This window comes from Akebia trifoliata, chromosome 13, assembly GCF_017979445.1.
Source record: "Akebia trifoliata isolate Shusen 1 chromosome 13, ASM1797944v1, whole genome shotgun sequence".
Taxonomy (NCBI): domain Eukaryota; kingdom Viridiplantae; phylum Streptophyta; class Magnoliopsida; order Ranunculales; family Lardizabalaceae; genus Akebia; species Akebia trifoliata.
This window is the reverse complement of record NC_141387.1, coordinates 11,383,143-11,402,810: the sequence shown is the minus strand read 5'-3', so window position 1 is coordinate 11,402,810 and position 19,668 is coordinate 11,383,143. Positions and strand designations below refer to the sequence as shown.

Below are 19,668 nucleotides of genomic sequence, written 5' to 3'. Positions count from 1 at the left end.
AATTCCTATAGTGACTTGATGGAGTTGACTAGTTGACATGGTTGAATTCATGTGGTGACTCAACAAGATAGTTCCACTGATTTTTGGGGCTAAGTTATTTTGAAATCTTCATTCGAAATCCAATAGAGTCGAGTTGACTCATTTGAATTTTGAGTAAAGTTGATAAATTTTATAAACTATGATTTTAGAAATGCATAAAAAATTGTCCATGAATGGAAATCACAAATCAAGGCCGAGAGTTTGACGAATGTGATTTTGAATTCCAATGGAGAGAAGCACACAGGGCAGTGGATTTTCTAGCTAAATTGGGGGTTGTTTTGAATGGTTTTTTTTATAATTCAGGATAGTTCCAATATTCCTTAAGATCTTCTAAGAATTGTAGAAGAAGATTCATCTTGTATCTACACTCGTTATAAGTGTTTCTTTTTTTTAGGGAGGGGTCCCTTTAACCCCAGCTTATCAATCAAAAAAAAAAAAAAGATAAACAATATAGTACAATATAGTATGGACAATGAAAAAGATATTTTTGAAGACAAAATCTTTAATAGTTCTAGAATATATAGTAAAAGTTATTTTAAGTGAGGAGAAATAAAAAAACTAAACAAATTTAATAGGGCCAAGATAAGAAGATTACAACTAACAAGTTAAAAAATTAACCTAAGGGTAGGTAAGTCTTTTTACATGTTATAGAAAGTGAAACCCTAATATTCAATAGATCAAATATGAAACGATTATTTACAATTTCGAGGTGGGAATAATATTAAAAAGCCCAAGCCCTAACCCTAGAGGTTGCATTTGAAAATTTTGGTTAGAGATAGCGATGGAAGTCTTGGGGAGGAGTTGGAGGCCTCAAGCTACCAGCTTAACCTCTATCACTCTACTTGGGACTTCCATGTTTATTGATGATGGGTCTATGGTTCTTTGCTTTATAGTTCATCAGGTGATCTTCTGTTACCATTCTCTCTTTTGTCAATATGCCTTTAAAGAAGGTGGGTTTGTTATAGTTAATATTTTTCAGCTCATTCTTCTCTTGTACCACTTGAAATTTAATATGTGGAATTTTTATGGAATATCTTTGTTATACCTTGATAGATAAAGGTATGATCAAGACATCCTTTTATATGTAAATGATAGATTTCTAACTCAATTTGATCCACTCATTTGTGTTGTTTACTTGTTGGAATGTTTAATGAAGTCTTCTTTTCTAATGGGTTTGTAAATTTTTTCTAATGCTCCCATTGATTTATATTTTTTTTTTCAGCAGTTCTTTCTATGGTAACTTACCTATGAACAATACTCCAAAATTTTGTAATATAAAAGATTGATATTTTCCTAAATAAATGTTGATTCATTGAAAACCCTTCTCTTGAATTTTACAATTGCTCGGATTCTCTCTTAAGAAGTTATTACAATCCTATTTTGTAACAAAAATAAAATTAGTAATTATTAATTAGAAAATTTATCAAAATATATATTACACAGTATGATCGAGTTGTATTTGATTAGGATTCATTAAGATTTAACTGAAGATGTTATTGATTTACTTTGTGATCGTATCTTTAGAAAGTGGGCTATAAGAGTTCAGAGATATAACCAATAAAAACTGGTTTAGAGATTAAGTTGAAAATAGGGATGGAAATAACAAGTATTTGGGAGAAATGTTTTTGGAGTGTTTGTCCCCTTTAAGAGGCCATATCAATAAAATATATTACTATTTATTTTATATATTTTATATAGTTATTTTCTTGTTTGCAATAGAATCCATTTTATTCAGGTTTTCAGTTATCTTTTTCTTCTCCTTCGATATTCCTTTCGAGAAGGTATTAGGTTCTTTGAGACCACTCTGTTAGTACCATGTTTTTTCAATTACAAGGGTGGTCGTGTGATGTCATGATGTAACTACTAGAAACATTATTGTGTATTCATAACTCAACGACAAATCCAAAATATATCAAAACCAATCAAGGTCAAGGGTCATCATCATCCGTGGAGCATCAGAACAAGTATACCTCAAGGGGATCAGAAGCTGTCGGCAGGAGTAAAGGATCCACCGCCAGCCACCGACCGAATATTTTGAGATATCTTCTATCGGTGGCAGGAGCTCTAATCTGTCGATCCCACCAATAGAATATTCATCGGTCCCACCGATGAAGATCTTGACAGTTCCACCATTATCCATCGACAAATTAACATGGGATACCTCCTATCGGTGGCAGAAGAACAATCCTGTCGGTCCCACCGATATATTAGGCATCGGTTCCACCGAAGATCACTTTATCTGTCCCACCACCATCCACCGTCAGAACTAATGAAGGAATTTTCATTCGGTGGCAGAAGCATACTTCTGGCGGTTCCACCGTAAAAGTACTCATCGGTCCCACCGATGAAGCTTGGAGGTTCCACCGTCAGTACTGCCGAAAACGCTAAACGGTAAGATTTTCGACCGTTATGATTGGTCGGTGCCACCGTTGGAATTCAGGTGCCACCGACAGAAAGCCGTTAAGAGCTTTTCCTATAAAAGAAAAGCTCTAGGCCTCTTCTTGGGTTGATCAACAACTTCGAAGTTCAGCCCAAGCCAATAAGCATACTTTAAAAGGCTTAACGAAGGAAGAAGAGTCATGAAGGGTAGTCGAAATCATGCATATCAAACTACCTCATCTTAGTTGATCAAGCTCTACTTACTCCACCCTTCAAGAGTTACATTCTAACATCGAGCGAGGCAAGAAGCCATTGTTGAAGGAAGTAATGAAGAACTGAAGAACAACACACTCACTTCAATCGTCATAACTATGAGTTTGATTGTTCGTATCTTAAATTCTAAAAATATACTTGTAATAGTTCTTGATTTCTTCTTCAAAATCAAGCACTTGATTGAGTTGCGGACTCAAGTTGAGTGACAAAGGTTACTGAGTTTCCTAAGTATAAAACTCAAGGAGTTTGAGTGGATGTGGTCCATTCAATCGTAGGGTTGCGGAATTAACCCGAAAAATTCTGTGCGCGGTTTAAGGTGAACCAAAAACCTCAAGTTTTAGTGGACACCAAAGAACCATCAATTTGGGTTCTCTTGGGAGTGGATGTAGGCACGGGTGCTGAACCACTATAAATCGTGTGTCTCATATCTTGTCTCAGATCCTCTTATCTTTATACCAATTTGGATGCACATCATGACTGATCATATCTTGCATGAATATCTTGCTTCATGAATGCTTTAGTGAATGCTCCCTGATCAACTTACTCATTAAAAATTCATTCACATCCTAATATTCACATTCAGTAGAATTATAAAATAGTCCTATTCAGCCCCCCTCTAGGTCACTATCTTGTCAAAGCTGGTAATTTCACACTCTTCTCTTGTTTAACTTGAATATCACTCTTAAGTCATTCTTTTATTATCCTTGATATTTCTTGATAGATATAGATATAATTAGGATACCCTTTTATGTAAAATCTAGATTTCTAACTTATTTAGATATGTCTTTTTATTTCGTTAATATCTTAAGATGTTTTATGAAGTCCTTTTTATTTTTAATGACTACTTCAAATTTTCTTCTTAAGTACTCCCATTGCTTTATCTTTATTTTTCCATCATTGTTTTTTTTTTTATAAGTTGTTCTTTGTTTGGGCACTTTGCTCCAATAGTACTCTAAAAAATTATCGTATGGCTAACATTGATCTTCTCTAAAAGAAATTTCAATTCATTGAAAATCCATCTCTTAAATTTAAATTTCTTGATTTAATTCTCTCTTTAGCACATGGCATAAAGCCCTTACCTAGCACCTAAAATAAATTAGTATTTATTATAAGAGATATAGTAAAATACATATTATATAATATGATGCGGTTCTATTTGATTTTTATTCTTAAAATTTCATTGAGATGTGAGTGGTTTATCATATCTTTGGGAACTAGGCTATAAGGGTTTAGGGATATGTTGAAAAGAAGAAAGAAAAAAATAAATGTTTGGGATAAATCCTTTTGGAAGTTTTATAACCCCTCCAAAGGACCAGATGTATGGAGGCGAGCCCCTCGAAGTGGTCATATGTAACAATAAAATATATTAGTAACTTTATTTTTATTTTAAGGTTCATAAAACTCACTGCAATACATTATTAAGGGTTTCTACTATTATTTATCAATTTCTTTTCAGTTTGTATATAAATATAATGCTAAAAAATGGAAGATATCATAGAAATGGGGAAATCGGACTTGCAATCAACGCATGAAAACAACTTAGCCAATAATAAATTTATTCAAAAGCTTGACAATTTCACTAACATGGCTATCCACTTCGATTGATATACCAGTTGGCAGTCAATCTACTTCAAGGATAAGACTATGACAAAAAAAAAAAAAAAACATTTCTGCACGGTTGGAAAAGCCATCCTCAGATGGAACAACCAATATTGTTCAAAATCTATCCATCAATGCTGGCCCGAACATAGATCCTAAACGACTGAAAAGGTGAACCGACACTTCTTTAAACCTTTATGAACTTTCAACTTTCTTATTTCATAAAAAATAAATAATATGAATTAAAAGTTAATTTCTACTTATTTAAATAAATAAACTCTTAGTTTTTCTCTTATTTATTTTCTTGAGGAATCATCTCAAATCAGTTATCTGTATGACATCGCTCTATTTTGATTTATCTCATTTTCTTTAAGCTCAATATTTCTGATATTGATAATTATGTTTTTTGTAGGACATGTCTCATCTTGTCGGAAACAATAGAATGGATTCCCTTGTAATGAGAAACAACACCCTGATTAAGAAATCTAAGGTACTAGCCAAGTGCATTGTTGGATTGGAAACTTTAAATGAGTTCTATTTTGTCTTGAATTGTGATTGATCTCTTGGGTCCTATTAAATCTTAAGCATCAAACTTTATTGTTCTAGATTCTTTACTCTTGCCGCAAAAGCTTATTTCCATATTGTAGGATGATTTGATTTGTAATTTGTCTCACTTAACTTTGTTAAATGAAAGGGGTGGGGTCCCTTAGAGTTCTAGCTTACTAATAAATAAATAAATAAATAAATAAGTTAAGGTAAGGAAAAAAAATGAAAAAGGGTATAAACAATTGTTTGCTAGCTTAATTAAGCATCATTGATCTATATGACTTGTTAGAAATTTTGCATTCTCTATTAAACTTTTAATGACTAGTAAGCTCTTCAATATTGTGTGATTCACTTTCATCAATAATATCGATATTTCTCTTTCAGGATTGATTGAGTTGTTCATAATTTTTTGTACCTCTTTCAATTAGTATAAGTTGGCCATTCATCCAAAGCATAATGTGTGGTTGCACCACTTATTCAACAAGTTGTCCAGGTGATCTTTCAATAGGTTGGAGATTTAGTAGATGTTGTCATAGGAGAACATACAATAACGCTAATGGGTGCCTTGTAATCAATGTAAAGTCATAGAGTTTACAATTTACATGAGGTATTTGATTGCAAAGTTTCGGACTATTTCTCAAGGGAATCCATTGGAGAATCCTATAGACCTTTTATACTCATGGATGCTAATAAGCCAGAAAGGAGGGGAAGGGGCGTTCTTTCTGAAATGAGTAACATTCTATTTTGAACTTTTAGTTAACTGGATTATGCCTAAAAATGTGTTATTGGATGCACACAATTGCAACCTATTAATTCATCTAAATGCAATATATAATAGTAGAAAGAGGAATAAAGAATAGAAGAGTCACTTGTGGTGGAACAAAAGACCTTTCTTTTGGGAGAGAACGAACAAGGATGGAAGCCCAAAAGAATGTAGCCAATCCAAACTTATGGGATGATTAAGGCTATAATGGATTATTATTTACGTTGTTTACCATATAATGATTCGCTTCACTTATGTGTTATGATATTATTTGACTTCATGCACTTGTTAGTAATCGTGTAGTATTCTTTAGATAATTTAGGTTTCCATTCATAGAGTATTTTTTTATGAATGCTTTTTCATTCTAATAGAATAACATCTGCAAATTGACAAGAAGTCTCAATCTCTACACCAGTACAAGCATTATCCTAGGCGAGTCCTATTAGTCGTGGCTTCGTTCATGTGGAAAGGATCACAAATCATATTGCCTATCACCCCAACGTTTCTAGAGAAAAAAAAAAAACATTGCAAGGGAAGTTAAGGAAATTTCAACCATATGGGGATTAAGGAGAGTAAATGGCAAACCAGCTATAAGTTTGATGAGCATAGGACGGTCTTCCTTATCCTTGAAGTTAAATAAAAAAGAACCCTTCTTTGAGAGACATCATATCGACATGTCCCTTAATTTTCAAACCATGAACATATGGCCTTTTACCAGCAAATAGCCCATCAAAGAGTTCTGCTGTCTTTTCTACTTCAATTCAATTTAACTCCTTTGAGATTGTAATCGATCTTTTGTTCTTGTCATTTGGAAATCCTCTAAGCTTTTTTGAGATCCATCGATTCTTTGCTTAAAAAGTCTCCAAGAAAGCTCAGAGGAGTATCCTACCATGTTGGGAAACTTAAAGAATTCCTATGATATAAGAGAAATATTATAGCGAGAGGTTTGGGCTGATTTGATGCCTTCCTCTCAGAGGAGAAGCTGGCTTGAAACTGGCCTTCCTAGCCTTCTCTTTGATAGTCTCTCATAGAGAAATTGTAGCACTCCCAAATTCTAACACGAATCCCCATGATTCCATGCCAAAATCCAAGGTCTTAAATACACATATTGCCACAAATGATAAATATGTAAATAAACAATATGGTGATATGGTATAATATCGCAGTAGAAATTCTTATAAATCTGAAATTCGAGTGTAATAGTAATCATAAAATATCTAAAATATAAATTAGAAATCAAAAAAATCTATCGAAAATCAATAGCCAGCGAAACCTCACACTAACATCAACCCTACTCTCAAATGAAAAAGAAAATATAAGATTTTCTAATACCTAAACTAAAATAGAACTTGAAGAAATAATTTCAATTATTGCCTGAGAGTGGACTTTGGTCGTCAATGTGATCAACAAGATGATACTCTGTTGGAGTCTCCTCTAATTGCTCTACGACTGGGGGAGGATCTACAACTGAAACAATAGGGTGAGTAACGAAGGTGTTACCCAACAAGAAAATACTATTCAAAACTGGTAGTCTCTTAACATGGGGGAAATTATTCTAATACATTTAGAAACATACGCAATTTTTCAAATAAAAGTAAATCTCAACAGAACCAAATAAAATATAATTAATGGAATAAATAAAAGCAGTGGTTGTATGTTTGTTAAGAGTGTTGAGAACTATGATTGGATATCTCCCAGTCATAATCCGAATATGTTCAAAAATTCACCAATGTGGAACCCCATCATTAGTTCCTGGTTTTGTGGTCGTCACTACACTTATCACACTAGGGTGACCATTTGTTTAGTTCAGGTTGATTGTTGATTGTGACCATAAGGTACACGTCCTTTAACAAAGTGTCGATACGTTCAACTACTCTAGACTGTTAATGATCATTGACTAGTTATCTTCATCTAAGCCTATCAGGCATACATATACTTCTCTAAGACTTCTCTATATTTTTCACAAGCTATTGTTACATCACATAGTTCACTGGTAAATATAGAATGGAGTTTCCCAAATTTCAGTTGTGATATTATTCTCCTATGCATCCCATACTACATAGGAGTTTACCATCTCAACTATTCATCCTAAGATAATTATCACTCCGAAAATGACATGATATACTATCCCGTCAGGCTCTTGTAGATTATTTAACGTATCCCAAAATAATTAAATACAATATTTTTTTTTCTTTTTATAAATTAAATAAAACAAAGCATTATAAGTATGTGAAAGGAATATCCAGTTTCTTACCATGCAATGGCCCAACCCGTAAAATAAATAAACAGTACTTATCGCTTTTGCGATAACAGAATTTAAATAAACATGCAACCATCGTCTCGTGACAGTAGAATATAAAAATAAACTTGGATACCCATTGTCCAACACACACACTTACACATATGAGAATCCATACTCTCTTTAATAGGGCATCGCAACTATATTCAAATCCCTTGAACTTTCAATAATTCATATGCTTATTTTGGAAAATTTTGAGGTTTTAATCAAAATTATTAAAAAGCTTTGAATAGATTGATATCGAATTTTTAGACAATTTTAAACACCAAAATCATCGTCTAGAACTATTTTGAAGAAAATGACCAAAATTGGTTGAAATTCGAAATAAATTTTAGGGTAAAAATCTTTTCTATCGGTGGTATTAAGAGAATCTATTGGTGGCATCGACCTAACCTTCTCCAGAAATGAATGTTTCTACCAAGCTGTAATTTTTCTTTGAAATTCCAAGTTCGATTTTCTTTTTATTCAAATAAAAACAATTTTTAAACATGGTTTTATTTTCAAAATCATCATACAATAAAATTGATCATGATTTTCACAAAACAAAAATATTTTTTCCAATATTTAACAACATAATTACTTTTAGATTTAAAACTACAATGCATGAAAAACTATAACTATCAATAAGGTTTAGAAATTCCCTACATAATTTTGTTGCTATGACTTATAAGATTTTCTCTAGGGCAATCGGATGTCCTAGCTTTTCGGTTCCTCTCTAAACTCTTAACAAGTCAGACAAGTTCTTCTCCTTCGATGAACCCGAAGAAACCTCTAAGCAAAAGAGTAGAAAATCTACAAATTTTTTATTAGATTTGGCATTTATTGAGTTAAAAGGACATAATAATCATTTATCAATTTATATTAAGAACTTGTCCCGTGCTCTGATTTTAAGAAATTTATAGTATATTTCGATTAATTTTTCGATGCTAATCTAATGGTTTAATCGGATTTATCAAATTCCAACGTCAAGAAATTTTTTCTATTAATTGACCTACGAATTGTCCCTAGATACGCATTAAAAAAATATGGGGTATTACATCCTCCCCCCTTAATAAAAATTTTGTCCTCAAAATTTAAAGTCATACATCAATCCGTAAATATGTCAAGATATCACACTCGCGTGTTTGACTCCTTTTCCCACTTCTTTTCCTCGATGTTGTGGTATCTCCATGAAATCACCTTTCACTAAATAGTGATGGGGGGTCCGATTGGTAAAATGGGAGATTTTCCGAGAAATGGGAGTCGCCACCTAATTTAGGTCTAAGAACCAAAAAATAACTCCAAAGGGATATGGATCGGCTCACGAATAAGAGAAATGGGTAAGGGGTCGGATTATGAATTTCAAAAGACGTTAGGCACCAAATCCGTTCGATCAAGATGATCGGTCTCTACTATGACCCAAAATTATCCTATGGTTAACGAACAAAGACTAAAGTCGAACTAGGGTCCAATCATCATCAATCAATATCGGATTTGCTAAACGAATCTTATGGCAAAAGTTCCCCAATCATTTAAATTATTCATCAAATTTCTCACATCAAGAGAAAATTTGTGAAAAGCCCTAATTATGTCCCATGATCTAAAATCAATTAGCAAGTGACATACAAATATTTTTCAAATCAATAACAATGGGAGTTTGCAAAAATTTTCTAAATCAAAAAATTAGAAATGTAAAATTTCTAAATTGGTAACTTATGTGGTTTCTAAATTACGAATATGAAACTTCCCAAATTAGAAATTTACAAATATGATAAGCTCCCAAATTAAAAATTTATAAAAATAATTTTTCAACATATGAAATTAAAAAAATATATAAAATTTTCGAATTAGAAAATCCTAAATTTCCATGAACATGAAATTTCTAAATAGGAAAATATAAAATCTTCTAAATTAGAAACTTACTAAAATGTGAAATTTCTAAATTAGAACTTTATGAATATATTTTTTTCCAAAATAGAATATTATGAAATTTTCAATTTAAAAAGTTTCAAATAAAATTTTCAAAATAACAATTATGAATATAAATTTACCAAATTAGGAAATTATGAGCACATGGTAACTCAACAAATCAGCAAACTTTAATAGCGCCCAAAACCACCAAGTACTTGAATCTCAAAATCGATGAAAGTCAACATCATGGCTAACATTGGCTAAAATCAAAATCATACAAAATTACCAAATCAAGAAAAGATAAGCATACACGAATCTCGAAATTGGCAAAATTCAAAATCATGTAATTATCAAATTATGAACACGTTAACAAATTCATAAATTGGAGACTTACACATGTGAAATTTCTGAGTTGGGAACCTTATGAACATAAAGCAAATAAGCACCCCGAAAATTCTTACACACATACATAATTTTCGAACCAAAATGTTATAAATATGTGGTAAATCAGCGAATCAGAAATTCATGCATCTAAATAAAATTCTTCAATATAAAAAAAAGATAAAATAAAATAAATTCGGAACGTGTGATAAACATTATGAACATGTCAATGAAGTCGAACAACTATCAGCACAAAATACAAAATGATAAAAGGAGGATAAAATAAACAAAAAGAAAGCCACATTTACCTAGCGACTGAATGGTGGCTACGTCGCGTTCCTTCAGGCTTGATCCAGCAAAAACTTATGAGACCAACGGGTATGGGTGGCTATGGAGGAATATGAAAGCAAGAGGAAACTCTAAGTGCCAGATTAAAAGAAAGACGGTTGGGGGCCACCACTATGTTGTTCAAAAGGTGAAAAAGAAAGATAACTGGGTTGCTGTAGAGGATGAAGAAGAAAGGTGTAAAAGGTTGTAAAAGAGACACAAGAATGTGACTGTTGTGCATTGCTAGATGTAAGAGAAAATGTGGTTGTGTTGCTGTGTGTGACAACTTAAAGAGAAGTGGAAAAAGAAGAGAAGATCACTGTGATTTGGAGAAGAAGGTGTCTCTACGAGTAATAAGGAAAGTGCCAATGTGAGATAAGGAAGTGGTGAATATCGTTGTGGTCGATCGTTGTAGAAGATGAAAAAATGCTGTGAAAAGAATAGGTTGAAAGGGTGACAGAGAGGCTGCTGTTGTGAGAGAAAAGGGGCTGCTAATGGTGGTGTAACAGGGGTTGCTAATGGTGGTTGTTTGGGGCTACTAATGGTGGCTGTTTGTAGACGATGAAGAAGTGCTGTGAAAAGAATACGTTGAAAGGGTGACGAAAAGGCGGTGAGAGAAAAGGGGCTGCTAATGGTGGTTGTTAAAGGGCTGCTAACAGTGGTGTTTAGGGTTGCTAACGGTGGTATTTAGAGCTGCTATGATGGTTGTTGAGTAGAAGACATGACAGATAGAGGGTTGGGCAGAGAGAGGAAGTTGTTAAAGAGAGCTGGAGATGGTTGTTACAAGGAGTTAGGGAGATAAGGTAGAGAGAGGACCGGGCATAGAGAGGAGGTTGTTAGAGAGTTGCAGAGAGAGATGAGTGCAAGGAGAGTTGAGGGAGATGAGGTGTAGCAAGAGGACGTAATGGAGTGAGGGTCAATGGAAAAGAAGTAGTTAGATTGCAGCAAAGAGAGAGAGAAGAGGTGAGTGAAGAACGTCTAGTCAAAAGAGAAGGAAAGGGGCTCTAATTCGTTGGAGAAGAAGGATGTTTTATAGAAGGGTCGTGTTCCGTGTACATATATATCTACTCATATCCGCACAAATCAGTTCATATGTCGAATTAAACATAGATCTAACAGTTGAGATCTAATTTCGTCTTTTAAGTGAATGACTTTCGTGTATTAACAGTACCCTTCCTCAAATGTTTTTTATTTACTTAGACCTGCCTCGCACAACCTTCTCTACCACTACTCTCAGAAAGAGCTCGATCTCTCTCTGCAACCCTAACCCACTACGTCATATTGCGGGATCAACGACTGTCTTGAACAGTCGTTTTTGACAAAAACGACTGCCCTTGCAGTCGTTTGCGCAGTCGTTTTAAAAGGAGTCGCGATTAAAATGCGACTGCTGAAGAAAGTCGGAAAGAAAGACGGCTTTGGACCGTCAAACAGACCGTCGAAAAAAACGACGGCTTTAGTCCGTTACAATAACCGTCGAAAAAAACTCATAATTTGGAACGGCTTAAAACCGTTTATGGGATCGAAAATAAAATAATTTTTAAGTGTGTTGATTAAGAAAACATTTTAGCCTATATTTCTTAATTCGCATACTAAGAGGATCACACTTATTCTAATGGTTACCTTGTAAACAGGTCCAAATCCACCCTCTCCTAGCTTATTTGTAGCAGAGAAGTTATCTGTAGCTGCAGCTATGCTTGCAAAACTGAATAACGGCAACTCTACAGAGTTGTTCCCACCTTTCCCAAGTTTATTTACATCAGTGTGTCCATTAGTTGTAGCTTTAGAGCCAATAGACGAATCAAACAATAACAAATCCTGGTTTGTTTCCTTCTCTGTTTCAAATAGATGGACATTACTTCCTAAGCAAGGAAATTGATTCTTCATTTGCTGCCAAAATGATATCCTTACCTTTTGATTTGAGCTTTCTCCTCCATACGTGACACATGAAGGATATTGAGATAAACATTGTTATAAGAATGGGCACTCTAACAAATGCCCGTATATGCCTATTTCCCGAATCTGAAACCGAAGTCTTCTTTCCTTCAGTTGATGAGGGAATCTTGTTTCCTGAACCAAACACTAAGTCTTTGTTAGTCCAAGAATAACCATCACACATCAAATAATGTCAAAAAGAAAGGAGGATGTTCAAATGGCTGGAGAGATTTCCTCGTTTATTCTAGAATTCCTTCAATTACCTCTCCATTAAAAGAAAAAAAAGGATTGCTAGGCTCAATATGCAAACAGGATAAAAATGGAAAATAACATTTCACAAAGGCACATATATTGCGTTTGACCACCAAATACTATGTCGAGTAGTGATGAGAGTGTTCACTAACGAAACCTCTCCCACGATTATAAATTTAGACCACATGGAGATGATTCAAGTCGTCATATGGCCATGATCGTACATGCTTTCAAATCTCTTATGCAATCCCACAATTTAGATAACCAAAGGATATGGTACAGCTCTAATGAGAAGAATAGTTGCATATATCATTTATTCTTTCTTGGGTAGTTTCCACAATATGGTATGGTTGTGAGGAGAATTTGACGCACTTAATATACTTATAACCCAACTAAACCTTCCTGTCTTCTTACCTTCAGAATTAGTTGAAGCAGAAAATTGGAGATAGAGATTTCCTCCAACACTGTCACATTAGAAAACAATTGGGATTAAGAGAAAAAAAAGAACACATCCATACCTAGTTCAGAAGCTACCATTCGAATGTAAAGATCTTGTCCAGCAACATTCATCTTTTTATATCAATAAGGTCACCGAACCAGATCACACAGCCAATACTTCCTCGAGTAATATACGGACTAGTGTAAGCCATACAAGAACAATTATTCAGGCACGCGACCCTGCATTCCTTACAAGACCACCTTTGATTCTGCCAACCACACCCTCACCCACCTTTGAGGAGCATAATGCTTGTTGGAAACCTAGTATATAGAAATCTCTTTGATGAAATTTATTCCAATCAACAAAAATAAAATATTTTAAAGTTACTAATCAGGCTAATATTTTGTTTAAAGTTCAAGCTACCAAACAAACCCAATCCCTAACAACTACACCTGAGAAGCTAACTGAATTGAGAAGAATCACTTACTATTTTCAGTAGCTAATGGAGGTTCCAGACATTTCTGGTGGAAAACACAATTGCAAGTCCCATCACACAGTATAATGTCATTTTTTGGAAAAGCATCTCGTAGCTTGCATTTTGCGCAGAAAATCTAAACATAAAACAAAAAGCTGTGAATATTCAACTCTATATATGAAAAAAAGGCAGAAATTTAGTAATAAACAAAAAATATGTATCCCAAGTTTTTAGAGACAGAAAAGTAAACACTGGAACATCATTAACTATCTATCATGTGGTATTATGTATCCCAATGAAATCTGCAAACTATTTACTGAAATATTGGTCTCGGACAATATTTAAAACCATGGTAGAAATTGAAGAAGATTGAGGAATCAGACTCGAACATATTGAACATGTTTTCTGATTAGAGGATAAATTAATTCTTTACTATCATGTCGTGAGGTTTAAATTTAGAGAAGTATGCTCTATTTTAGTCGTGAGTTGTAACAAAGTATAAGAATGTGTCACCTACATTTAATCCTCGGTGTGAAAAGAAAAATAATTGATTTTCTTTACCTGCATGTATATATGATTACATGTTGGTTAAGGTAGATCCATATGATAGATTAAGATCTGATTCATATGATTTCCATAGCATGCCTACAATGATATACTTTTTCCGGCCATTGATCTTATGAGTTTTTGAGCCACTCTTGGTCTTGGTTCACCTTTACATTAGAAAACCAGCTTATTGAATTTAAGTATTTATTTTTCTTCAACGTGTAAAAGCGAACTAAACTACATAAATGTCCGCCCTATAGCCTTTAAATGAAAGCTACACAAAAAAAGTTGGGCCTGAGAATAAGGAGCGAACTTCCCATGACCTGGATATGTAATTGGAAAAGATAAAATAGGTTGAAGACTACCAATGTTAATTTGTCATTTTACAAGTTTTCCAAATCATTCCCCCAGAAATGAACACATTAGAACTACAAAAGTCTTTCAAATATTAGTTTTAGATTAACTTCTAGTTGTTTAGTCACAATAGTGTTAGAAAACTCAATCGTGGCAAGGGATTTGTTGGTGGATCTTAGTTCTGTGAACATGATATGAATTACTACAATTAGAAATCAGAAGAATACTACAGAGATTGGAGTTCAAAATAAGAACACTTAAAATCGGAGATTTCAAAACATTCAAATTTCAAACAGACCTCCAAGGAAAGGAAATGATTTGATTGTATCTTTGGAAAAATACCAAGAAATCAGAGCGAATCTTCAAGAACACAATCATTTGCAGCAAAAACACAAAAAAACATTGTGGCATTTATGGATGAATATGCTTCCACTAGACTTTAACAATCCAACTCAAAGAAACCATATCCATACTAAGAAATCTTCAACAACAGAACAACCACAAAAGACACAGATGCTTAAAAATCAAAATCTAACCGATTTTAAGAAGAAAAAAAAGCAGCGAAAGCAGATCTACAGAATAAAACCAATATAACCTATAAAAAAGCGATGAAACATTCAAAAAAGCAAGAAAATAACCTCTTTCTTCAATTAAAAAATCTTTAATGCTTTCAAACATAAGAAATAATTTGAGATGGGCGAATCCGTACCTCTTTCTTCTTCAAATCTATTAAAGATGACCCTGGTAATTTGAGAGAATCGAGAGAGATCGAACCCTAGATCAATGATTTTGAAATCTGATCGCGTCTGGAAACCCTAGTTATTGTTCTTCAAAATCTGAGATTCTGTGAGTGAGAGATCTAGCGAAGAATTAATGTTCAAAACTAGATCGATTCTGTGAGTGAAAGAGAGTCGATCGAACGAAATCTAATGTGAGTGAAAGAGAGAGAACCGATCGAACTAAAACAAGTGAGTGAAAGAGAGAGAGTAGATCGATCGAAAACCAACGAGTGAAAGAGGGAGATTCGATCGAACAATACCGATGAGTGAAAGAGACAGAGAAAGAGAGTTTCGATCGTAGACAAACCAGTGAGTGAAAGAGAGAGAGACAGAGAGAGTCGAGAAACAGAAAGACAGAGAGTGATCGAACGAAACTGATATGAGTTGAGTCGATCGAATAATACCGATACGAGTTGAGTCGAACGAAAAAACGTCTGAGTCGAGTCGAGTTTGAGGCGGAAAAAAATATTTTTCCCTGATTAGCGACTGTGGGAATCCGTCGCTTAAAACGACGGCTCAAAACTGTCGTTTTTCCGAAAAAACCACGTCGGTTTTTACCCATTATGACGTAGTGACCCTTCTCTCTCTCTCTCTCTCTCTCTCTCTCTCTCTCCCTCTCTCAAATCCCTCTCGACCTCTCTCAGACGAAGACACTCTCCGCCTTCGATCACTCTTAAGAAGCTTTGATCTCGCACTCACTATTGACTTCTTGCACGAATTTGTAGATCTCCAACACTCTCAATCTCTCTTAGACGTAGAATCTCTCGGCCTCTCGAGCTCTCTCTGATCTCTCACTCTCGCAAAGTCATCAATGTCTCTCAACCTCCTATGAATGCAATTTCTCTTCTGTGAGGATGTGATGCATCCTTTAGGATTTTCCCCTTTTACTTAGTTTTTTTTTTGTTATTTCCTTGTTCATACTTTGGTCATGCAGTCAAGGGCTTCAAATTATTTTATTTTTATTTTTCTTAGTTTTTTGGATTGATTTCTCAATAATTCAACCAAGGAGTCATAATAATTTTCTTTCTTGTTTACCTTTTAACTATGAATTAAAAACATAAAGGGCATCAATCAAACCCATAATATTCCTAAATTGAATAAAAAATCTTTACATAATAGAAGAGAGGAGAGGTTGAATTAGAAGGAAAAACCTTTTTCCATTTTGTTCTTTGTTCATCTGAGAATGAGAAAGAGAAAGAACTCTATGTTCTCTAATGGTGTTTTGGGTTTTATGTTGTTGAGGGGTTGTAACTAAATAGATAAAAGTTAAAGGAGGGTAGAGTAAAAAATATTAAAATTTATCACTTAAACTTAAAATAGATTTGAGTCGTTAGATCGAACGCGATCTAACAATTGAGATTGTTTGTGCGGATATGCGTAGATATATATGTGCACGGAACGCTATGAGTCGTTGCTTTCCCCTTTTTTTTTCTTCCTTCTTCAAAGAATGAGAGTGGTTATCCCACACTACTCGTAATACAACGATCCTTGCTTAACTTTCATTTGATTGGTCTATTGAGTTTTAAATTTAATTCGATTGATCTTTTTTGTTCAATTGATCAATGTTATTTTAATTTGATTTTTGAATTTCAATTTGATTATGCATTTTAATTGGATGAGTAATTTTTAATTTAAATTTAATTTTAATTTTGCATTTTAATTGGTTTCTTAGTTAAATTTTAATTTGATTTTCAATTTGATTTTGACTTGAATGTTAATTGTTTGAATTTTAAATGGGTTGATTAATTTTTAATTTGAATTTGAATTTGAAATTTAAATTGACTTTAAATTTTAATTGGCCGGTTCATTTTTAATTTTGAATTTTAATTAGATTTTGATTTTTAATTTGAGTTTGATTTTTAATTTAAATTTGATTTTTATTAGATTAGATTTTTAATTTGATTTTGATTTTTTATCATGTTTGCCTATAGATCTCGGTCTCTAGGTTACAATTGGACATTGAGGGGCATTTAGGTCATTTTTGTGATTTATCATAAATTTCTCTATTTTCTTCGATTTGGGTCCCATTAGACTCAAAATCACATTCTGAGTATAATGGAGGTGTTTTCGAGATTTTTCGGAGGTCTGAAATTCATGATGGGTATTTTTGTCATTTTATTGATTTTTTCTTATTTTTTACAAATTTTGGCGTGACGTTTCTTTCAGTCCCAACATTGTTATTCTAAGTCTTAATGTCATATTTTCCTAGTGTAGCGAGCTCCTTAAGTTATCAAACTGTATAGTGAACCTAAGCGTATGTGCTTGGTAAATCGGGGTGTAAAATGTAGCAATCCTAAGCATGCGTAAATTTATATGTCGAGTCGTAACGAGAAAGGGAAATGGAAGGACTAAAAAAATGGAAAGAACCAGATACAATACTCACAAGCCTTCAAGATTTTTTGCGCTCATCATTAGGAATTCACGGCAACCGGATGACGAATTATCGAATTAAGCATATGCAAAAATGGGGTGTCTACACTCGACAACCTTGACTAAGGGAATGATGCGAGATCTCAACTTCTTCTATTGTTTGTCTAAAATTTGAGTGGATCCTTCCTCATATGATATATTATCGTTAGCTTCTAATGATTGGGTTAAGAATAGGTACATCACCTATGGTTGGTTATAGCTATCAACACCCGTGATTGGGCTATTGTCTTTGATGCATTGTCATTTATATCTTAAAATTGTTAAGATTTGTAGATTAAACAAGTTCCCCTAGATGCATTGGTTGATTTAGAACCAATCAAGTTCGTTTATTCTTATAAATGACAAGTATTAAGTGAAAAATGGAACACTTCGTTGTTTTATTTAGATGAACTTCTTAACAAACAATATGGGTGACTTATTACTTTGGGGGTTTGTATATCATATTTATGACAGAAAATGCATTTCATTTCCATATATATTTATATGCTCTCAAATTTTATTTTGTATTCAAAAGTGAGTACAAACCAGAAAATCGAGCCTAAGATAAAAATAATGACTGAAGTGGAAAACATCTCATTTTTCTCTTTCTTTTGTCTCTTTTATTATTTTAATCTCTCAAATGTTTTTAGCAAAGATCTGGTTATGTTTATATATAGGGTGGGTGATTTGGGCAACCATGTCTCATTACTGGCCGCTGCAAACTCGGTATGGATTGACAACTAGCTTGTCCTTTTATTTAAGAAATTTATATTTTATTAATGATTGTGATATCGCAGTTGCGAACTTGCAAGTCTTAATCATGACCACTTAATTCTTTATTGTTTTAAAGCTTGCACTTAGTCCAAGCCTAAGTCAAAACACCTTGCCTTCATTTTTACTTTCTTGATTAGAAGTAGAAGAAAAGGATATTTAGGTGATGTTCAATTAGACTTACAGCTTGTACATTCAATCTAATTGAGGATGTTACAGTTCTTCATTATACATGATCAAAACTAGTTCTTCATTATGTACATGAACCTACATAAATTAGTATAACAATCCCTGGAATCATCCTATTGAGCTAATCACATCTCTTTAATATGTCGTTCTTTGGAATCTTCAAATGATCTCAACAATTAACATTTAGATATTTTGAACATATGAATAATTGTAGCATGTTCCCCTCTCTGAGTCAAAATTAAACTTCAATCTTCACTCTTTACATATTTATGAGCCATTCGAATGATTTTAATTTTGCCATTTAGTCTTAATTTTTATTTTTACTCCATAGTCTTTATTTTGAGTATAATTTTTATATCTTTGTCTAACATACTTTTCATCTAAAATTTACCTCCAGCAACATAAAAGAAGCCCTAAGATGGTTGCACAAGGCTTTGCTGTGGATTTGGATAAAGTTCTTGTCTTCTAGATTAGATGGACTACTTTTGTCTTATTTTTTACTTCTTTTAAGAACGTTCTGTTTGATCCTCTAATGGAAAGTCTTAGGTGTCTTATTATACTTGGCAGGCTTTGATGATGGTCATTAAACTTTTTCATTTCTCAAGTTTGTGTATCTTTCCTGTGGGGTTGTCATTCATCTCTGAATCTTGGATTGATGTTCAAGATTGCTGGAATCAATGCAGTATAAAGGTGGTGAGAACAAGAGTGGGAAGAAGAGAGGGAAGAAACAACTAAAGAAGGTTAGTGGCTGATGATCTATCTGGCTCTACTCCATTTCTTACCAGTAGAGAAGCTGTCCGTATTGGCTCATTTTCCGTCAGGTAAATATAATCATATTTGGTCTCTCTCTCCTTTTTTTCTTTTTTCTTTTTCTGTTTTTGTCTCATAGGCATACCTCCCCCATCTTTTGTTGTTTCTCCTATGGAGTAGGTCAGGCAAGGCAATGTAGTTGCTTCTTGCCATGTCCTGTATAGTAGTCAGGTTTGAGCTAATTTTAAAAACAGTGGTTGAAGCTGAGCTTTTGTC

General features: G+C 33.6%; 1 protein-coding gene and 1 long non-coding RNA gene across 3 annotated transcripts; one reads left to right on the top strand and one right to left on the bottom strand.

The window, feature by feature from the left end:
• Window positions 1–813: 813 nt before the first annotated feature.
• Window positions 814–19,085, top strand: LOC147387847 (uncharacterized). The gene is made up of 4 exons (XR_015171125.1): window positions 814–940; window positions 4,703–4,780; window positions 18,360–18,408; window positions 19,040–19,085. It is a non-coding gene; the product is annotated as an uncharacterized LOC147387847 (long non-coding RNA).
• LOC147387848 (G-type lectin S-receptor-like serine/threonine-protein kinase At1g11410) lies at window positions 12,013–13,542 on the bottom strand. 2 transcript variants are annotated; one of them, XM_086421958.1, is made up of 3 exons: window positions 13,199–13,542; window positions 12,405–12,563; window positions 12,013–12,328 (listed from the first exon to the last, which is right to left on the bottom strand). In XM_086421958.1, the coding sequence occupies exons 1-3, from the start codon at window positions 13,248–13,250 to the stop codon at window positions 12,060–12,062; spliced, it is 480 nt and encodes a 159-aa protein (XP_086278084.1). In that variant the 5' UTR covers window positions 13,251–13,542; the 3' UTR covers window positions 12,013–12,059. The 2 variants fall into 2 exon arrangements, with proteins under 2 accessions (XP_086278084.1, XP_086278085.1); XM_086421959.1 differs by having other exon boundaries at window positions 12,013–12,274.
• Window positions 19,086–19,668: the final 583 nt, after the last annotated feature.

What these genes read in the sequence shown, in the direction of transcription:
- LOC147387848 (XM_086421958.1), bottom strand. Translation starts at nt 13,250, where the DNA reads ATGAATGTTGCTGGACAAGATCTTTACATTCGAATGGTAGCTTCTGAA. An exon ending in AATGGTAGCTTCTGAACTAG is followed by an intron (nt 12,564 to 13,198) that starts GTATGGATGTGT and finishes TGTTTGGTTCAG; the next exon opens with GAAACAAGATTCCCTCATCA. An exon ending in GAGAAAGCTCAAATCAAAAG is followed by an intron (nt 12,329 to 12,404) that starts GTAAGGATATCA and finishes TATTTGAAACAG; the next exon opens with AGAAGGAAACAAACCAGGAT.